The sequence below is a fragment of the Osmia bicornis genome, chromosome 5, assembly GCF_907164935.1.
Source record: "Osmia bicornis bicornis chromosome 5, iOsmBic2.1, whole genome shotgun sequence".
In the NCBI taxonomy this organism is placed as follows: domain Eukaryota; kingdom Metazoa; phylum Arthropoda; class Insecta; order Hymenoptera; family Megachilidae; genus Osmia; species Osmia bicornis.
In genome coordinates this window covers 92535-108141 of record NC_060220.1, presented here as the reverse complement: position 1 = coordinate 108141, position 15607 = coordinate 92535, and the positions used below count along the sequence as shown (strand labels likewise).

Genomic DNA, 15607 nt, shown 5'->3' with positions numbered 1-15607 from the left:
ATTGTGAATGTAGCAGTGTTACGTCAAGTTTTTCTCAATCTATTGTATTCTTACTTGCGTAAATACATATATTTATACATATACATATTACATACATTTATTGTTACACGAGACACTGTAAAATTTGTAAGAAAAAAAAAGAAACCGAGTATTTTAACGATGTATCGTAATATTGAAAATAGTGTATATAATATCTACATATATACTACTGTAATCAGAATGATTAAAGTTGTTCAGTAAGGTATATAGAAGGTTATAAATAATTCAGTTTGAAGCAGAAGTGAAATTTATTTCAACAGTGAATCTGTTGAAAATTCTTTTACAATTACCTATTTACATACATAACAGTACAATTTCAAATGCAATGAAAATAAACGAGAAAAACATGGTAGCTTTCGCGACATCGGCAACACCAGTAGATCGTGAAGGTTGGTTAAACAAACGTGGTGAATTAAATCGTGGCTATCAAAGAAGATGGTTTGTTCTTAAAGGAAATATATTATTTTATTTCGATCGACGCGGTGACAAGGAGCCTGTAGGTATGATAGTCCTCGAAGGTTGTACTATCGAACTAGCAGAAGACGAAGAACAATTTGGTTTTCAAATTGTATTTCATGGACCAAATAACAGAAATTATGCCCTTGCAGCAGAATCTCAGGTAAAGGTATTTAAAAAAAAAATCCATTTATTTTTATATATTCGATAGAATAGAATTCACTTAAAGATTGTATTCAGGAATCTATGGAACAGTGGATGAAAGCTTTGGCATGTGCAAGTTACGATTACATGAAATTAATGGTAGCAGAATTGCAAAGACAATTGGATGCTGCAGAGGAGGAGACAACAATGGTTACCGCGCCCTCTCAGTCCCCTAAAGCACCACCAAGACAACGGCATAATCCTTTTAACAGATCAGAAATGCATCATCGTTCGCAAAGCGTCAGATCTGCACCTGGTAGGACAGAAAATATTCCAAGGACGAAGATAACGTTTCGCGAATTGCATACTATGTACGGTAGAAGAATTTTAGCCGATTTAAACGAATGGAGACATACGAGAAAAGCTGCAGAGGCTCCGTTGATTAGTTTTTAACGATGCCTCGTTTTTACGATCTGTAAATATTTAACGAGTTGGTACTTATTGAACATTATTCGAACGTATCATTTATTTTTGTAACGGAAAAAACTTACAATTGGAATGTAACAAAATATTTCTGATAGTTATTAAAACGTTAGAAATGATTACGATTATAAATACATACAATACAATGAAATGAAATGAAACGAATAAGATAGAGTCGTCAGTCATTTGTACACAAAGTACGTTTACGTTTGTAGCTGGAAATGTGTGATTATAAGTTAAAATAATTATGTACAAATATTTTAAGACATTAGAAAGACATAATTATTTAATTGTAAGAAAGACAAAATGAATAGAGAAATGGAACACATAGTGGTTAGCATTATTTCGGTTATTATCGAATGATGCGTATCTATAAGTGCAAGATACATGAAAAGATACAGTATATTCGGTCGGTATACAATTTAGGTTCCAGTTAAATAGATGACGCGAATTATACGAAATTGCAAATGTTAGTTTGCTTTAGCAACTAAATGCGCACCAATACCATCTTTTGTATTAAATATTTTATTACAATACTGATTGTTTGTGTAAATGAAAAATATATCAAGGTAGAGAAACAGCAGAGGCTATTTAAATTTAAAGACTCCTTTTTTTCTCGCATCACCTGGTAAATGTCTTGCACCCAATAAAAGTCGAGCTTTATCTTCTTCTTGCGGAGCGGATTCTTCTTGCGGACCTCTTGGCTTGATCTGTAGCTTTTGCTTAATAGCTTGACTCAATATTACGCGTCTAGAATCACTTTTCATCGCTAAAAGAAGATCAAGCCATGTCCAAGTGACGTTATGATACTCCAAGGTAGGTATTACCAGAGCAAAATCACGAACGTCTTCCAAATTTTTCTCCTTATTTCCCTATAGAAGAAATTTGTTTGTATCTTTTTAATCATTTCTATAGATAGATAGATATACATGTACCTTGTAAGAAACACGAACGGGTACTTCGGGTATTTTAATATATATAAATAGTTTATTTTTATCTGCCCTTTCTTTCATTTTTTCTACGTCGTCTCTTCTTTCGATCGGTACGTAAAAAGAGGAATCCCTTTGCGGTGCGGGTGGTTCCTCTATTCCTTCCGGATCTCTCTCGGGAAAACAGAATTTCAGCATCGTATTGAAAAATTTTTTCGTTAATCCTAAAGGAGAAAACGAAACGAGTACATACATATAAGATTTGCATACCGAAGGAAAAAACGTTAGATAGCGAATTACCACCTACCTATCGTTAAAGGAACCACGTTAATTTCAAAATGTTCTTTCACCGATATTCCAGCAACCGGTGCCTTCTCCCTGCAGAAAACTCGAAGAGCTCTCTGCCTGTCAACGGGCATGTTGCTTTGTAATTCCGTCGGTGTCAGTACCTCCGTATAGATTTGATTCGGTAATAAATTAGTCATTCTAACGTATCCTAATTCGAGAAGATGTTCGACCGAGTCGTCGGTTTTGCTGGTTTTGGTATACAAGAAATTAGTCAAGATTAGATCGGCGATACCCAATTGACCGTCTGCATCGGTCAACCTCCACTGAGCGTGTTTGAAGCAAATTTCAGCGACTCTAGCGACTGCTGCCGGTTTATCTTTCAACGTGGTGGAAGCTGTGGCCGGAGCAGTTGTTTCCTTGTAACAGCTTAACATCACGTCAAGTTCTTCCGCTTTCGCGCCAAGCTGTTCTTTACATTCGAAAACTCTCGCTTCGAGTCGCTCCATTTCTGTCAACAACTCGGGACTGGACTCCTCGGCAAGAGCCTTTTGCACCAAGTACGTCTCGCGTTCCAGCCTCCTTAGTTTCGCTACCAAACCGCGCACGGTGTTTTGTAATTGTTGAATCGGACGTTTTTGATCCTCGACCGAATGCAACTGCAACTGAAATCTCATTCGCTGTAATCGCTCCGACGCTTCCTTTCGTCTCGGTTCCACATACAATAACAAATTGTTCACGATATCCAGAATCATAGCGTATTGCAACGAATTGGTGCATACATCCAAATCGTGATGCATCAAGGTGAACGCGTCAGCCGCCGAGAGATCTTTCCTCTCCCACGGGCTTACTTCTTCTCTCGGCGGTGGAGGAACTTGATCGATCGAGCCAACGTCCAACGCTTGCCCGTAACCAACGTAAAAGAACTCGCATTTGCATCTCGAAACGATTCGTTGCAGCTGATGTTGAGGCCCGCCACCACCTCCGACCGTCTGACTTACCACACCGCCGACGCTCTGACCGGAACCTACCAGCGCCGGTACATCCGGCAAACCGGCTATTACCTGCGTCGAATCTTTCTCCTAAGGAGAATTCAACCAATTTAACTAATTCAACCAATCGTTAAACAGAACAGAACAGAACAGAACAGAACAGAACGAACAGAACAGAACAGAACTTACTTACTTGTATATTATCCAAAGTCAACCACATTATATTGTCGTCGATATTCTCGTCGATGTTGGCGCTAACGGTCGCGTAATACTGCATACACTCCAACGAACCGACCCACGTTGTCTTTGACACTAAAGTTCTCTCCTTCCATACAGGTTGATGAATCCTTTGTAATATTTCGGCTTTAGCGGCCGATAAAATCACGTAGCCTCGTGTCTCGATACCTTTCAGCAACACTTGACTGTTTACCAAAGCGACTGTAAAGAAGAAAAATAAATAAATTCAGATAAATTCGCATAAATTCGGATAAATTCGCATACTTAGCCAATTTTTGTGCAACACGTCATCCTGATGACAAGCTGCCAATCCACGCAGTTGTTGGCCTCTCGTTTGTACCGATAAATCGTCGCTAAAGGCAACCGGTTTATTCGCGGCCTCGGCAATCAATCTCTGCAGCATCCCGACAGCCTCTCCTTGCTGCGGTTTCGTCGCTGAGCTCGAGTTGATTTGCGTAGTTGCGTTTTGTACCTCGACCGATCGAGTTCGATGATTCTTGTGCGATGATGTCGTTTCCCTGTGAAACCCTTTCAGCGCGGCGGTCGACAGATTCTTCTTAAGCTGTTGAGTCTTTATGAAAGAATCAAAGAGCGCAAACGCGACGTCTCTGTTCGTTTTCGTCCATGCACCTTTCAAGTCGTGCACGACCAGCCTATGGGTAGGGGTATCTCCTCCGCTTACTCCCGCTACCATTGCCTCTCTACCGTAACTAACGCGTGCAACGCTTAAACAGTAACACTTTTCAACCGGTTGCCGCAACGAAGCGGTCTCCTTGTCCTCGTGGAGTGCGCTTTTCAGCCAGATCTCCGCGTCGCTGAGCTCGCAATTCATGTAGACCACCGACCATTCCGCTCTCGGCCGATGTATCAAACCGTCCTCGTCGATCGGGTGCAAGGACAAATTGTGCTCGCTGCTGCAGGCCACACGTCCGCCGGTTACCTCGAATCCGCGTTGCATCGCGAACGACATCCAATAACTGACGTGAAACCGATGAAAGGCCAAAGTTAATCGTACTTTTCTGTAGTGTCTGCTCAATTGTTTCCTTCGAGGTCGAATGTTTTTGAAGAGCGGCCCTTTTCTGGTCGGTCTGGTCGCTCCGGATAGAATGAATTTTAAATTTTCAAACCATCTGAGGGTACTACCGTAGAGTAACGCGGTCGGAGCGCTCGCCAACGCCGGGGATTCGGTCGGTTTCGTCTCGAGCGACAGGCTAACGTTTAAATTCTGCGAACGGAACGCTCTGAACGAATCGTGCTCCTGATTACTCGAATATTCCGGCAATCGATCCGGGGCACAAGGTATAGCGGCATGATGGTCTCTCGGATCGCCCAAACAAACCCAGGCTAATTTAATACTCAAACGTACGTTTGGTAAATGCAGTAACCTACAGTCGTCGTATTTGCTGGCCGTACGAACGTAAACGTCCAAATCTCCTTTGACCACGATTCTTCCCTGAGTCCAATCGAGCTCCAATTCGGTCCACGTCAGTTCCATCTCCTCGGTGGTATTGTACGGATCGAGGGAACCGTGCAACAGAACCGTAAGTTGCTTCACGCAAAGCGTTAACCTTCCGTGAAGAGCTAGCCGCATCTTGTCCCAGAACGGCAACGAAGGACTCGGATCTCTCGACGGGTGTATTATCTTCTCGAAACTGAGATTGCATTGCGCTATTACCGGCTCCCAACACGGACCGAACGCGTACCTGAACTTGTCGATGTCCCAATTTAGATCGTGATAGTACTTTAACGAGGTCATGCCCCTTTCGACGACGATATCCTCCCAAGGTGCGCCGATTTCGATTCTTACCGTTCGCCTGGCTCTCGGTGGTGCTAGAGCTTCCGCGCCGGCCAATCTACCCCATACGCTTAAACTTTCGACCAAAAGCAGCGGTTGCGGAAAATCTCGTAATTGTAGCTTCCATTCGGCGCACTTTAAGCTAATCCCTCTGACCCAGAGCGTATTGAATTCGAGACCATCCTCGGGCCACGGAGTTTCCGCGTCCATTTCTCGAATAGCCTTCGTCGCGTTTTCCGTACCATCGATCGACGGATCAGCCAACGCTAATATCTCAATGTCCAACATAGACCAGGCGAACAATCGCGTTCTCGCGGGACCGGCGCGTTGCATTTGCTTCCACCTTTGTACATAAATTTCAGCGTTTTTCTTGTTCAAACTATCGTACAATTCCTCGACTTTGCCCTGAGGAAGTAACAAATGAGCTCGACAAAGCTCTTGTACTTTTGCATCGAGCATCGCTTGTCGTTTCAAGCTCTCCTTGTACTCGTCTTCCAACAATTCGTAATTATCCCGCAAGCGTACTTCGAACGGGTCGTCGCTCACCTCGAATACCCACTCTTTGATCTACAATACAATACAATATTCAATCTTTCAGCTTTCGAATCGCTCGTTCGTATTTCTTCATTAAGAAATAATACATACCTTTATCACCAAATCGCAAGGTAACGGCCTCTCTTTTTTGCCGCTCGAGCCTGAATGAATTTCCTTCAGCCATTTCTTTATACTAAACAGCTCGTTTTGAATCGCGTCCGTGAACTGATGCTCGTACGGGAAACAAGCTTTTATCGATTCGATATTAAGCATCCAAGTCTGGTTGTTCCAATCCAAGACGAAACCTTCGTTACTTTGCCTTTCGAGTCGCACTTCTCTATTATCAAACATTCGAACTAATTCGAAACCTTCTATCATAATTATGTCAGCCATATCCAACGCGACCCGTACATAATTCAACTTCCATTCTCCTTGGGACCAACGCAACTGATCCGACGAAAGTTCCAAAAAGTGTTTCGGAGAAATGTCTATGGACAGACTGATGCCGCTAGTGGCCAATACGTCCATCACTCGTTTCTGTTTTTCCATTCCTTCACCTGTCGACAAAATTGAAAATTGAAAATTGACACTGCTGCGCGTGTCATCGATCCGGGGCACAAGGATATGGAGGTACACGTATGAAATAAACTGAACCTTGAATACCGATCTTCGATGCATCTTCATCTATAATGGATCGAAAGTCTGCCGACTCTAACCAAAGTTGCAGCAGACGAAGGTGTAAATTTGGACTCCAAGCGAAACTGGTACCGTCCAAACTAATATTTATCATTTCAGAAGTGACAGCACCTTTACATTTTCTTATAGCTAAAAATGGATGTGCTAACGCTTGAGCGTGTTGACAAATAATTGGTTCATTCTTATTCAACGTTATTGCGCTTACACCCTCTGTTACGGCCACCAGCCGCTTCGTGTTGTGTTCTACATTCGCAGTATCCAAACGCACCATAATGGATACTATGGAACGAACAAACGACTTTTCTTACTTTACTCCCTTTACATATACATATACATATACATATACATATACATATACATATCATAAACGGATCCATTTAAATTTTTAAATAATATACATACGATTATTTTCTGCGATAAAGAATAAATTACAATTGGTAATTTTCAGATTTAATTGAGCAACATTGTCCGAATCATCTTTAGCCTGCTTCATTGTTTCGGCTCTCTTGCTGCTGTTGTATCTTTGACAACATCTGTGAAATCAATTTAGTAAAACGAGCATAAATATTGTCAGTCTTTTCTTCAACGTGTATTCTACCACTACGTTATTATTCGCTTATTCGTCAGAATTCCTCTTACTTGTAAGCCTCTTGAAGAAATCTGGCAAGTTCCAAGCTCCATTCGGTTACCAGAGTGTCAACTGCAATTCCTATGGCATTGGTGCGCGTTGTAGCTAATAATACTCCAACGGACAAAGGTGTCCCCCACTGATGAGATGTTTCCAACGTAACAGTATTAGAGCCGTTTAAAGTACAATACAGCGATTCCACAACCAACTCTGTGTTCCAACCGTCGTCGGTCTCTATAAAATGATCGAGTAACCAAAATAATTTTCACCAACTTTTAACACGCATTGCGTTTTATACATATATGTATACAGTGTCGTGCCTGTAAGCGTGTTTATAGAAAATTTCATATGAGCTACTCCGCACGAAGCTTCGTGAACGTCCAACAACTTGACGCATAACGACGAATCGTAGAGTTCAGTGTTCACTCTTATATCCAACCACGGTAATTTCTTTTTCAACGTCATACTGGCCACAGGTTTTGAAACTTTGTTATCGCTGCTACATAACACCGTCTCCCAGTCTTTGTGGTCATAAATAACGGAAAGACTATTGACTTGCGTAGCAATTTGTAAAATATTCTGTTCTACCTGTACCAGAAATACCAGAAATACCAGAAATACCAGAAATATACAGAGAATATGTACTATGTACTATGTATAATAGTATAAAAATCCAAATATACATGTATATAAAAATAGCATTCCATACCTTTGCGTTTATTATTAACGATCGTAAAGTTAAGACAGGAAATTTACTACGAACTGACAGACCATCCAAATTTAACGTAACATTTAATTGTGGATCAGATGGTTGAAACTTTGTGCTAACTTGAAGGCCCTTCATTACCCCTTCTAAACCAACTACCACTCCGTCCTCTCCTCCCGTGATTACAGAAGAATTACCTATTTTCAATGCGAAATCCTGAAAGATTCGACAAGAAATATTTCTTTTTTTAACTAAACTTTTAGCTTGGATTTTCCTTTGTACGAAATTCACCTTTGGTATAACCGGTGCCAATCGAGCCAATAAATCGTTCGACGAATCAACGCGTACATCCGAATACGGAGATGTAGCGGTTAAAGAACTTCTATCTTTGAAGAAGGTAACGAGACCTGCTCCTCCAGAACCCTCTGTCTGCGTTATTCCGATGTACAATTTCTATAAATTAGATCCTGCTTGATTCCAATTTAATCCCATTTCAAAGGACAGTTGTTCAGGAACATCCGTTATGTGTGCTAAACACAAATAGCTACCGTTCAAAGCATTGAGCTACAATACTCTTTCGAGTATCGCTATCATTATTCTACAGCTCTCGTAATTTACACCTTGAAACAGTTGTACAATACATGCGGATATACCTCCTCCATCGACCACTCTTCTTTCTTACCTCTACGGAAAGCTCTCCTTGCGCTTTCAAAGTAGCTTCGGCCGTTCCGGCAAAGGATATCTGTGACAGACACGCGTCCGATGCGTGCCGCAACAATTTCATAGCTCCACCTATAACGGCAGCCGACGCGAGAAGGGTACGAGCTCCATGAACGACGCTGCCATCCAAACTGACGCTTTCCGCGCTTCCGTTTGCCAACCAGCCGTTACCCAAAATTAAAAGGCTCAAATTTTCTACGTGCACAGCCATAAACTAGAAAATTTTCAAAGCAACTTTTAACAATTCAACTTTTCTAAATTTTAAATAATATAATAATAACTAATTAATGACTTAAATGTAAAAGATAAAAGATAAAAGATGAAAGGTAATCTATATGTACTTGTACAAAAGTTATGATTATAGGTGGGATTCTCTTGTTTCGAAAATCCATTAATTTTGTCCGTCTTTTTGCCATTCGTACAGATTTAACCGGAACATCCTTGTTAACTCGCACATCTTTCATGATCACTGCCAGTAATTTTGCAACATCGCTGCTAAACAAACTACTGCGTATGCTGATTTCTTCGATTTGCTGAAATTAATTTGCACATGTTAATTGCATATTCCAATATTCGAACCGATGAACCGATGAACCGATGAACCGATGAACCGATGAACCGATGAAACATTTGTAAATAGTTTTTAAAGGACGACACAGTATAAGAGAAAACGTACCAACGTGAAACCATTTTTTGAAATATTTACGTCTCGAAGTATAAAATACGGTAACGAGATATGACCAACTCGCAAATAAATCTTGTATCGTCTTTTGACTAACCACGCTATAAATCTCGGGATTACCCTAAAAGTAACAGTAAAAATATTGTCTTATCAACGATAAAATTAACAGATTCAAGTTGCTCATTAACCTCACCAAGTAAAATTACAGTAGAGAACAAAACAGATTGCACAAAATGCAATCAAACCAGTCATTTTTACGAATTTACATAGTGAGAGTAAAATTCAAATATATTTCTTCAATGACACGTTCCATTTATAATGGAAATAACGAAATACTTTTTCCCACTTTTTCCCATTGACAAATTGACAAGAAGGAAAAAATCGGACACCAACTAAATACGCTTCAACCTCCTGCTGACTCCTGGCGTCTGTTACCAAACCATAGCAAACCTATGCCTATGCTTCAACTTCAACTTTAACTTTTATAGATATATCGATATATATCGATGTTTCCGATAGTACCTTTGAAAACGTGTCTTTCGACCACCTTCAATTAATGATTGTCGGTGATTGGAAATGTTAGATGTATTTATAAATAAAATTCTGTAATTCGTGATAAAGAAGAATTATTTTTAAATGCTGTTAATTTCATCGCTCGACAAGAGTACGTAATACATAAGAAAAATACTGGAGGATACAGTTGGATCAGCAGGCACTGTATTGAAATTACGTAAACTTTGAATCTGAATTGAGGTTAACCTTTAAGCAAAGATTCGAGTGTAAGGTTAGTTTATACATTTTATTTTAAAAATGACACAGTTACAATACAATTTTTTATGTATTATCTATATATTACAAAAAGATGCACTAATTTTTTTCTAAAGGCTATTTCTATTCGAATGATCATTTAATCGTAGATGAAATAATAAATTTATTACAAATGAAGATATTGAGAAGAATAATAATAAGTTGATGGTAAAATTATTATTGACTTGTTAGTCTATATAAAATGGCATCAACTTGTAAAAAAAGGTACATGTATATATATACATATGTATATATGTATAAGTACGATCGATACCAACATTTGTTTGGATTATATTGATTTAAATTGGAACAATAGATTGGCAAATTAGGCATATAAAATATTTGAAAATTTAGTATAATAATAATATTTATTATAGCACGTAAAAGGAGAATGGATGCGTATGTGGGTAAATAGGTGACTAAATAGGAGAAAAGGCACGGGCACGGGCACGCGCACGCGCAATACACAGACACACACGCGCACGCACACACAGACACACACATAGTATTTGTAAGAGGAGAACGGTGGTCGAGGCAAAGGATCGAGATTTGTCAAGGACCGAAATTACGTGATTACGCGACAATATTCATGGAAAATCTGATTCCGAGAGAAATTTTTCAGGTCGTTTACTCGGATGGGTTGCCATGCGAGTATCGATCCGACGAATGGAATTGTAGTAGGCAAAGCATAGTTGGACGAAAAGGAATATACCAGCGAGTTTTACCGAGAATTCTCGAAGAGAGACGCGCGACGTCGCGTCGCAACGAGCGTTTCAACGTCGACGTGGACGAGAACGAGTGGTCCGAGTTGGTACGACGAGATCGTCGCTGATCGCGCGAGAAAATGTTGGAAATGGCGAAAAGGCGAAAAGGCGAAGAGGCGAAGGAAGGATTGGAGGGATGAAGAAGGTCGTAGCAGAGTGTCGTAAAGAGAGGAGAGAATGAAAGTAAAGAAGAAAGGGAGGAAAATGGTGGATAAGCGAGCAAAGGAAGAATTTGGTAGCGAGTAGAGTAGCTGGTAAAAAAGGAGAGGAGGAGAGTTATGCGAAGAAGCGGAAGCACAAAGGGTGTTTTATCAAAATGGTGTTCGTCTCAAAACGCGTTCGTGACACCGGAACGCAGAAAATTCCGCCGCGTACACGGACTTCAATTGCCGTTACATCCTCAGCAAGTGGTTGGTTGGATCGTGATTTTGGTAATCGTGGTAAACACGTTTGCGATAATAACGCCGCTTCTTGGTCCGAGCTTACGATCAATCTTCTCGATCGTGATCTCGGCGATTTTTTTAACACACTTTTTCTCTCACTTGACTGTGCTTCTGTTAGATCCGGCGGATCCGCGAGTCAGATCTCAGCCTACAAACAAAATCATACCGGAATTCGATCGAGGAAAACATTCCCATGTGATCGAGAACGGCAGGTGTCATCTGTGCAATATCACCACCGACAGCAAGAGGACCAAGCACTGTTCGATCTGTAACAAATGCATCGTCCGATTTGACCATCATTGCAAGTGGCTGAACAATTGTATCGGGGCTAGAAACTATACAGCTTTCCTCGTTTGCTTGATTTCCGCGATTCTAGCCACCCTGTTTATCGCTGGTCTTTCCGCGACGGAACTGTTGCTCTCATTCTCCCCCGACCGAATAGCGATGCTTCAGGTTTCGAATGCGACCGGACACGCCGTGCCGACGATCACCCCAGTCTCCGATGCGGTCTCGGTCCTACTCGTCTCGGCGATCGGAATTCTTTCCGCGATCACGGCGATACTTTTGATTCACCTGTGCCTGTTTCACGGTTACATCGCTTGCCTCGGTCTAACCACTTACGAATACGTGCGAAAGAAACGGCAAAGAAACACGGTGACTGCAGCCGCCGTGGCGGTTGCCGCAGCAGCAGCCGCCGCAGCAGCAGCAGCCGCAGCAGCTACCGCGACCGCGACCGCGACCGCCACCGCCACCGCCACAGCGACCGCTACAGTTATCGCGACCGCCATCGCTACTCAAACCGTTGACACCTTGGTTGCGGCTAGCTCGACCACCGCCGCCGAACCTACTACAGTCGATCTTTCCGATTCGAAAACGATTCGACGCGACATTCGTCGGCTCGTATCCGCCGACACGACGGATTCTTGCTTGCATTGCGACAGACGAAATAGGCGGATCGACATCGACACCGACACCGACACCGACACAAGGGAATCGAATGAAATCGAAACGGAATCGTCGTTTCATCGGCAACGGGAGGACCAAAGGAAAAACTTTCGATTGTGTCTGCCGAAACGCGAGCACCAGTCCCAATCAAACGACAAAAGTTGCGCAACCATACCGTCCTCCCATGATTCGGTTGGTGGCATCCGAGCCACCGGCGGCTCCTCTTCGCCTTCGCCAGTTTCTTGCTGTTTTGCCGCTGCCAATTCGATAGCGGTGCATTGTCGTTCCACCGGGCACAAGAGGAACGAGCAGAAGAAACGATCTACCGACGACCACCGCCGAGTCGATTCGCTAGATTCGTTACGTGTCTCGACCACTTCCTGCGAAACCGTCGAACGAATCGGGAAATTTCTACGAACTTATCTAAAGAGGAATCGACATCGACGTCGCCGGCGTCGATCCTCCTCCTCCCGTAGCAGTGCGTGCGCGTCAAAGGAAAACGTTGCTGTGGCAGCGGCGGCAGCGTCGTCTACAGACGATTCGAATCAGTGTAGAACAACGGAAATCAAAATGAATCTCGAGAGTACCGTCTCGTTCGGCGATCTTCTGGAAACGACTGCGAATTCCGCGCCTCGACCACCACCGAGCAGACTTCCTCCGTTGCGTTATTCTTCGAACGACCGTTCGATCGATCAGAAAACGACCGAACTTTCCTCGTATACCCGACCTCGTCGGACTTTTTCCTTCCGGAAGAGAGCAAAATTAAAACTGAACTCGCACATGACACAGTCTATAAGACTGTCTCCCATCTTGGAATCGGAATTCTCGAAATCCGTAACCCCGAGATCCTCCTGTTCTTCTCCTCTTTCACCTTCTTCCGCCCGTTCAACGCGTTCTTCCTCCTCTCCGCGAATCGACCGATTCGTCGTCCCGTCTTCATCGGGAATCTGAGAACCGACCACCACCACCACCATTCTTCTATCCCTTGTTTATCTCAAATTCGTTTCGATCTTTTTCACGTTTCGTTCTGTCAAGCTCCTTTCACGAAACTTTATTGATCCGTCAAAGAAAGAAAGAAAGAAAGAAAGAAAGAAGATCTCGTAAATAACCAGTCTACCGTTTTCGTAGATGTCATCGGTTTCAGCGAAACCGTCTGACCAACGATCCGACCAAGCGTCCGAACCGGCTAATGTTTGGGAGACCGTATTGGGTTCTCCACGATACATCGTCGCGCCGATGGTGGACGCGAGCGAATTAGCCTGGAGATTGCTGAGTCGTCGTCACGGTGCCCATCTTTGTTACACACCGATGCTTCACTCTTCGGTCTTTTGCAGAGATCCGAAATATAGACGAGAAGCTTTGGCTAGTACGGCCGAAGATCGGCCGTTGATCGTTCAGGTAGCCCTTTCTTTCGAATCGATTAATTTTCCTCTAATTCGCCTCTTTTATATTATATCTCTTTGGTTTTCTTCTAGTTTTGTGGAAACGATCCAAACACGTTACTAGAAGCGGCGCTTTTGGCCGAACCGTACTGTGATGCGGTCGATGTAAATATTGGTTGTCCACAAGCGATCGCGAAACGTGGACGTTACGGTGCTTTTCTTCAAGACGACTGGGATTTGCTTCGACGAATAGGTTTGTTGTTGTTGTTGTTGTTGTTGTTGTTGTTACATATGTAGTAAATTCTTTCTCATAAATATCTATATATTGCAGTAAGTACCTTGAGCAAGGGTCTACGGGTACCGGTAACTTGCAAGTTGCGAGTATTTGCAGAGATCGAGAAAACGGTCGAATACGCTCGAATGCTCGAGAAGGCTGGTGCACGATTGCTTACCGTTCATGGACGGACCAGAGAGCAGAAAGGTCCGTTGACCGGTGTCGCGTCTTGGGATCACATTAAAGCTGTCAGGTATATTTCACTTTCCTTCCTTCCTTCCTTCCTTTCTTGCTTGTTTGCTTGCTTGCCTTGCCTTCTCGTTCATCTTGGCTTTCAAACGTTTAGGCAAGCCGTTAGGATTCCAGTATTTGCCAATGGCAACATACAATCTCTGCAAGATGTGGAAAAATGTATGGAGGAAACTGGCGTTAACGGTGTAATGTCGGCGGAAGGCAATCTTTATAATCCGTTTATATTCGAAGCTCGTTACCCGCCCAGTTGGGAAGCAGCGTTGGAATATTTAGATTTAGTGGAGCGTTATCCAGCCCCGGCCTCTTACATCCGTGGTCATCTTTTTAAATTATTCCAACACACGTATGTACCAGTTTTCATAACGAGGCTTTTCTACATATAATACATATAATACATATAATACATATATGCTATTGTTTGCTATCGTAAATTACTGATTACGGAAACAAAAGTCGATTTATGCGTTCAGCATGTTTTTAACTAGAGAGTAGACTTTGTTTAGCAGAAAATAAAGAAGAAAGAGAAAATTTGGCCAGAAACTCCAGCATGGAATCTTTCAAAAGTGTCGTCTATACTCTAAGGGATCGATATCTACCTTATCACGAAGGACGCGTAAGGTGGCAGCAAGAAACATCCGGTCTGTACTTGCTCTCTTCTCTTCTACGCGTTCCTCTATCCTACGTTCCCCGTCATCGCTTTGCTTTTCAAACATGACCGTCTGCTCCTTTCCAGATTATAACTTGGAACTACCTCCATGGCTGTGTCAACCTTACGCGCGTCATCTTCCGGAAGAGTGTGTACGGAAGTTAGAAACGGGAAAGCTCGAAACTGTTAGTATTTTCGTTACAGAACACGTGTATACACTCTTAAGTATTATATCGGTTTTATATTTTCTATGATCGCACAGCAGAGAGAAGAAACGATCAAGAGGAAATTCAAAGACGACGATGGAAACGAGATATCGCGAAAACGTTTAAAGAAACTTAGACGGATAGCGCGTCGTCCCAACAGGCCGACTGTTGTCATCAAAAGAGGATCAGAATTGTGTCACGATTGTCCAAATCCAGTGGTTTGCAAAATTTCATTCTCTTTTTTTTCCTCTAATTTTCACTACCTCCAATGAAATCTCTTAATTCTATTTTCTTCTATCTTAATCTCGCAGGGCCTGAAGTGTGTTCACAAATTGTGCCGCCAGTGCTGTAGAAACAAATGTTTCACCGAAAATCTTGATTGTATCGGGCATAGAAATTTAACAAAAACTAGGAGACAGATGGCGATAGAATTCGCTGCGAAACGAAAAACTCTCCACGATCAGATATGACACGTCCTATAATATTTTAAATTATAAATAAAAGCTAAATAATTATTATGTGTACATGTATATATGCACATTTCTATGTATGTATGTATGTA

The 15607-nt window shown here is 42.2% G+C and overlaps 3 protein-coding genes across 13 annotated transcripts; 2 read left to right on the top strand and 1 right to left on the bottom strand.

Moving 5' to 3' along the window:
* The first annotated feature begins 13 nt into the window (after positions 1–13).
* LOC114882688 (sesquipedalian-1-like) lies at positions 14–1702 on the top strand. 2 transcript variants are annotated; one of them, XM_029199618.2, is made up of 2 exons: positions 14–658; positions 736–1702. In XM_029199618.2, exons 1-2 carry the CDS (start codon positions 365–367, stop codon positions 1090–1092), a joined length of 651 nt encoding a protein of 216 aa, XP_029055451.1. In that variant the 5' UTR covers positions 14–364; the 3' UTR covers positions 1093–1702. The 2 variants fall into 2 exon arrangements, with proteins under 2 accessions (XP_029055451.1, XP_029055450.1); XM_029199617.2 differs by having other exon boundaries at positions 14–664.
* Positions 1381–9775, bottom strand: LOC114882679 (protein KIAA0100). Of its 3 annotated transcripts, none has more exons than XM_029199578.2 (16): positions 9520–9775; positions 9321–9447; positions 8986–9177; positions 8607–8858; positions 8216–8377; positions 7928–8140; positions 7539–7806; positions 7230–7452; positions 6993–7123; positions 6549–6869; positions 6006–6451; positions 3830–5927; positions 3522–3766; positions 2359–3418; positions 2058–2275; positions 1381–1994 (listed from the first exon to the last, which is right to left on the bottom strand). In XM_029199578.2, the coding sequence occupies exons 1-16, from the start codon at positions 9576–9578 to the stop codon at positions 1710–1712; spliced, it is 6300 nt and encodes a 2099-aa protein (XP_029055411.1). In that variant the 5' UTR covers positions 9579–9775; the 3' UTR covers positions 1381–1709. The 3 variants fall into 3 exon arrangements, with proteins under 3 accessions (XP_029055411.1, XP_029055412.1, XP_029055413.1); XM_029199579.2 differs by having other exon boundaries at positions 6558–6869; XM_029199580.2 differs by lacking the exons at positions 1381–1994; positions 2058–2275 and having other exon boundaries at positions 3050–3442; positions 3518–3766.
* A 113-nt stretch (positions 9776–9888) lies between these two features.
* LOC114882681 (tRNA-dihydrouridine(16/17) synthase [NAD(P)(+)]-like) lies at positions 9889–15560 on the top strand. Of its 8 annotated transcripts, XM_046285751.1 has the most exons (10): positions 9889–10110; positions 10244–10358; positions 13414–13683; positions 13761–13920; positions 13999–14194; positions 14288–14536; positions 14686–14831; positions 14927–15024; positions 15102–15263; positions 15357–15560. In XM_046285751.1, the coding sequence occupies exons 3-10, from the start codon at positions 13414–13416 to the stop codon at positions 15513–15515; spliced, it is 1440 nt and encodes a 479-aa protein (XP_046141707.1). In that variant the 5' UTR covers positions 9889–10110; positions 10244–10358; the 3' UTR covers positions 15516–15560. The 8 variants fall into 8 exon arrangements, with proteins under 8 accessions (XP_046141707.1, XP_046141705.1, XP_046141706.1 ...); XM_046285749.1 differs by lacking the exon at positions 10244–10358 and having other exon boundaries at positions 9890–10110; XM_046285750.1 differs by lacking the exon at positions 9889–10110 and having other exon boundaries at positions 10240–10358.
* Positions 15561–15607: the final 47 nt, after the last annotated feature.

Coding starts and splice junctions, on each gene's coding strand:
- LOC114882688 (XM_029199617.2), top strand. CDS start 365: ATGAAAATAAACGAGAAAAACATGGTAGCTTTCGCGACATCGGCAACA. Junction 665..735: donor CAGCAGAATCTCAGGTAAAG/GTATTTAAAAAA, acceptor GATTGTATTCAG/GAATCTATGGAACAGTGGAT.
- LOC114882679 (XM_029199578.2), bottom strand. CDS start 9,578: ATGACTGGTTTGATTGCATTTTGTGCAATCTGTTTTGTTCTCTACTGT. Junction 8,378..8,606: donor AAGGAGAGCTTTCCGTAGAG/GTAAGAAAGAAG, acceptor TCTAATTTATAG/AAATTGTACATCGGAATAAC. Junction 2,276..2,358: donor CGTGGTTCCTTTAACGATAG/GTAGGTGGTAAT, acceptor TTTCTCCTTTAG/GATTAACGAAAAAATTTTTC.
- LOC114882681 (XM_029199595.2), top strand. CDS start 11,214: ATGGTGTTCGTCTCAAAACGCGTTCGTGACACCGGAACGCAGAAAATT. Junction 11,338..11,458: donor TCGTGATTTTGGTAATCGTG/GTAAACACGTTT, acceptor TGCTTCTGTTAG/ATCCGGCGGATCCGCGAGTC.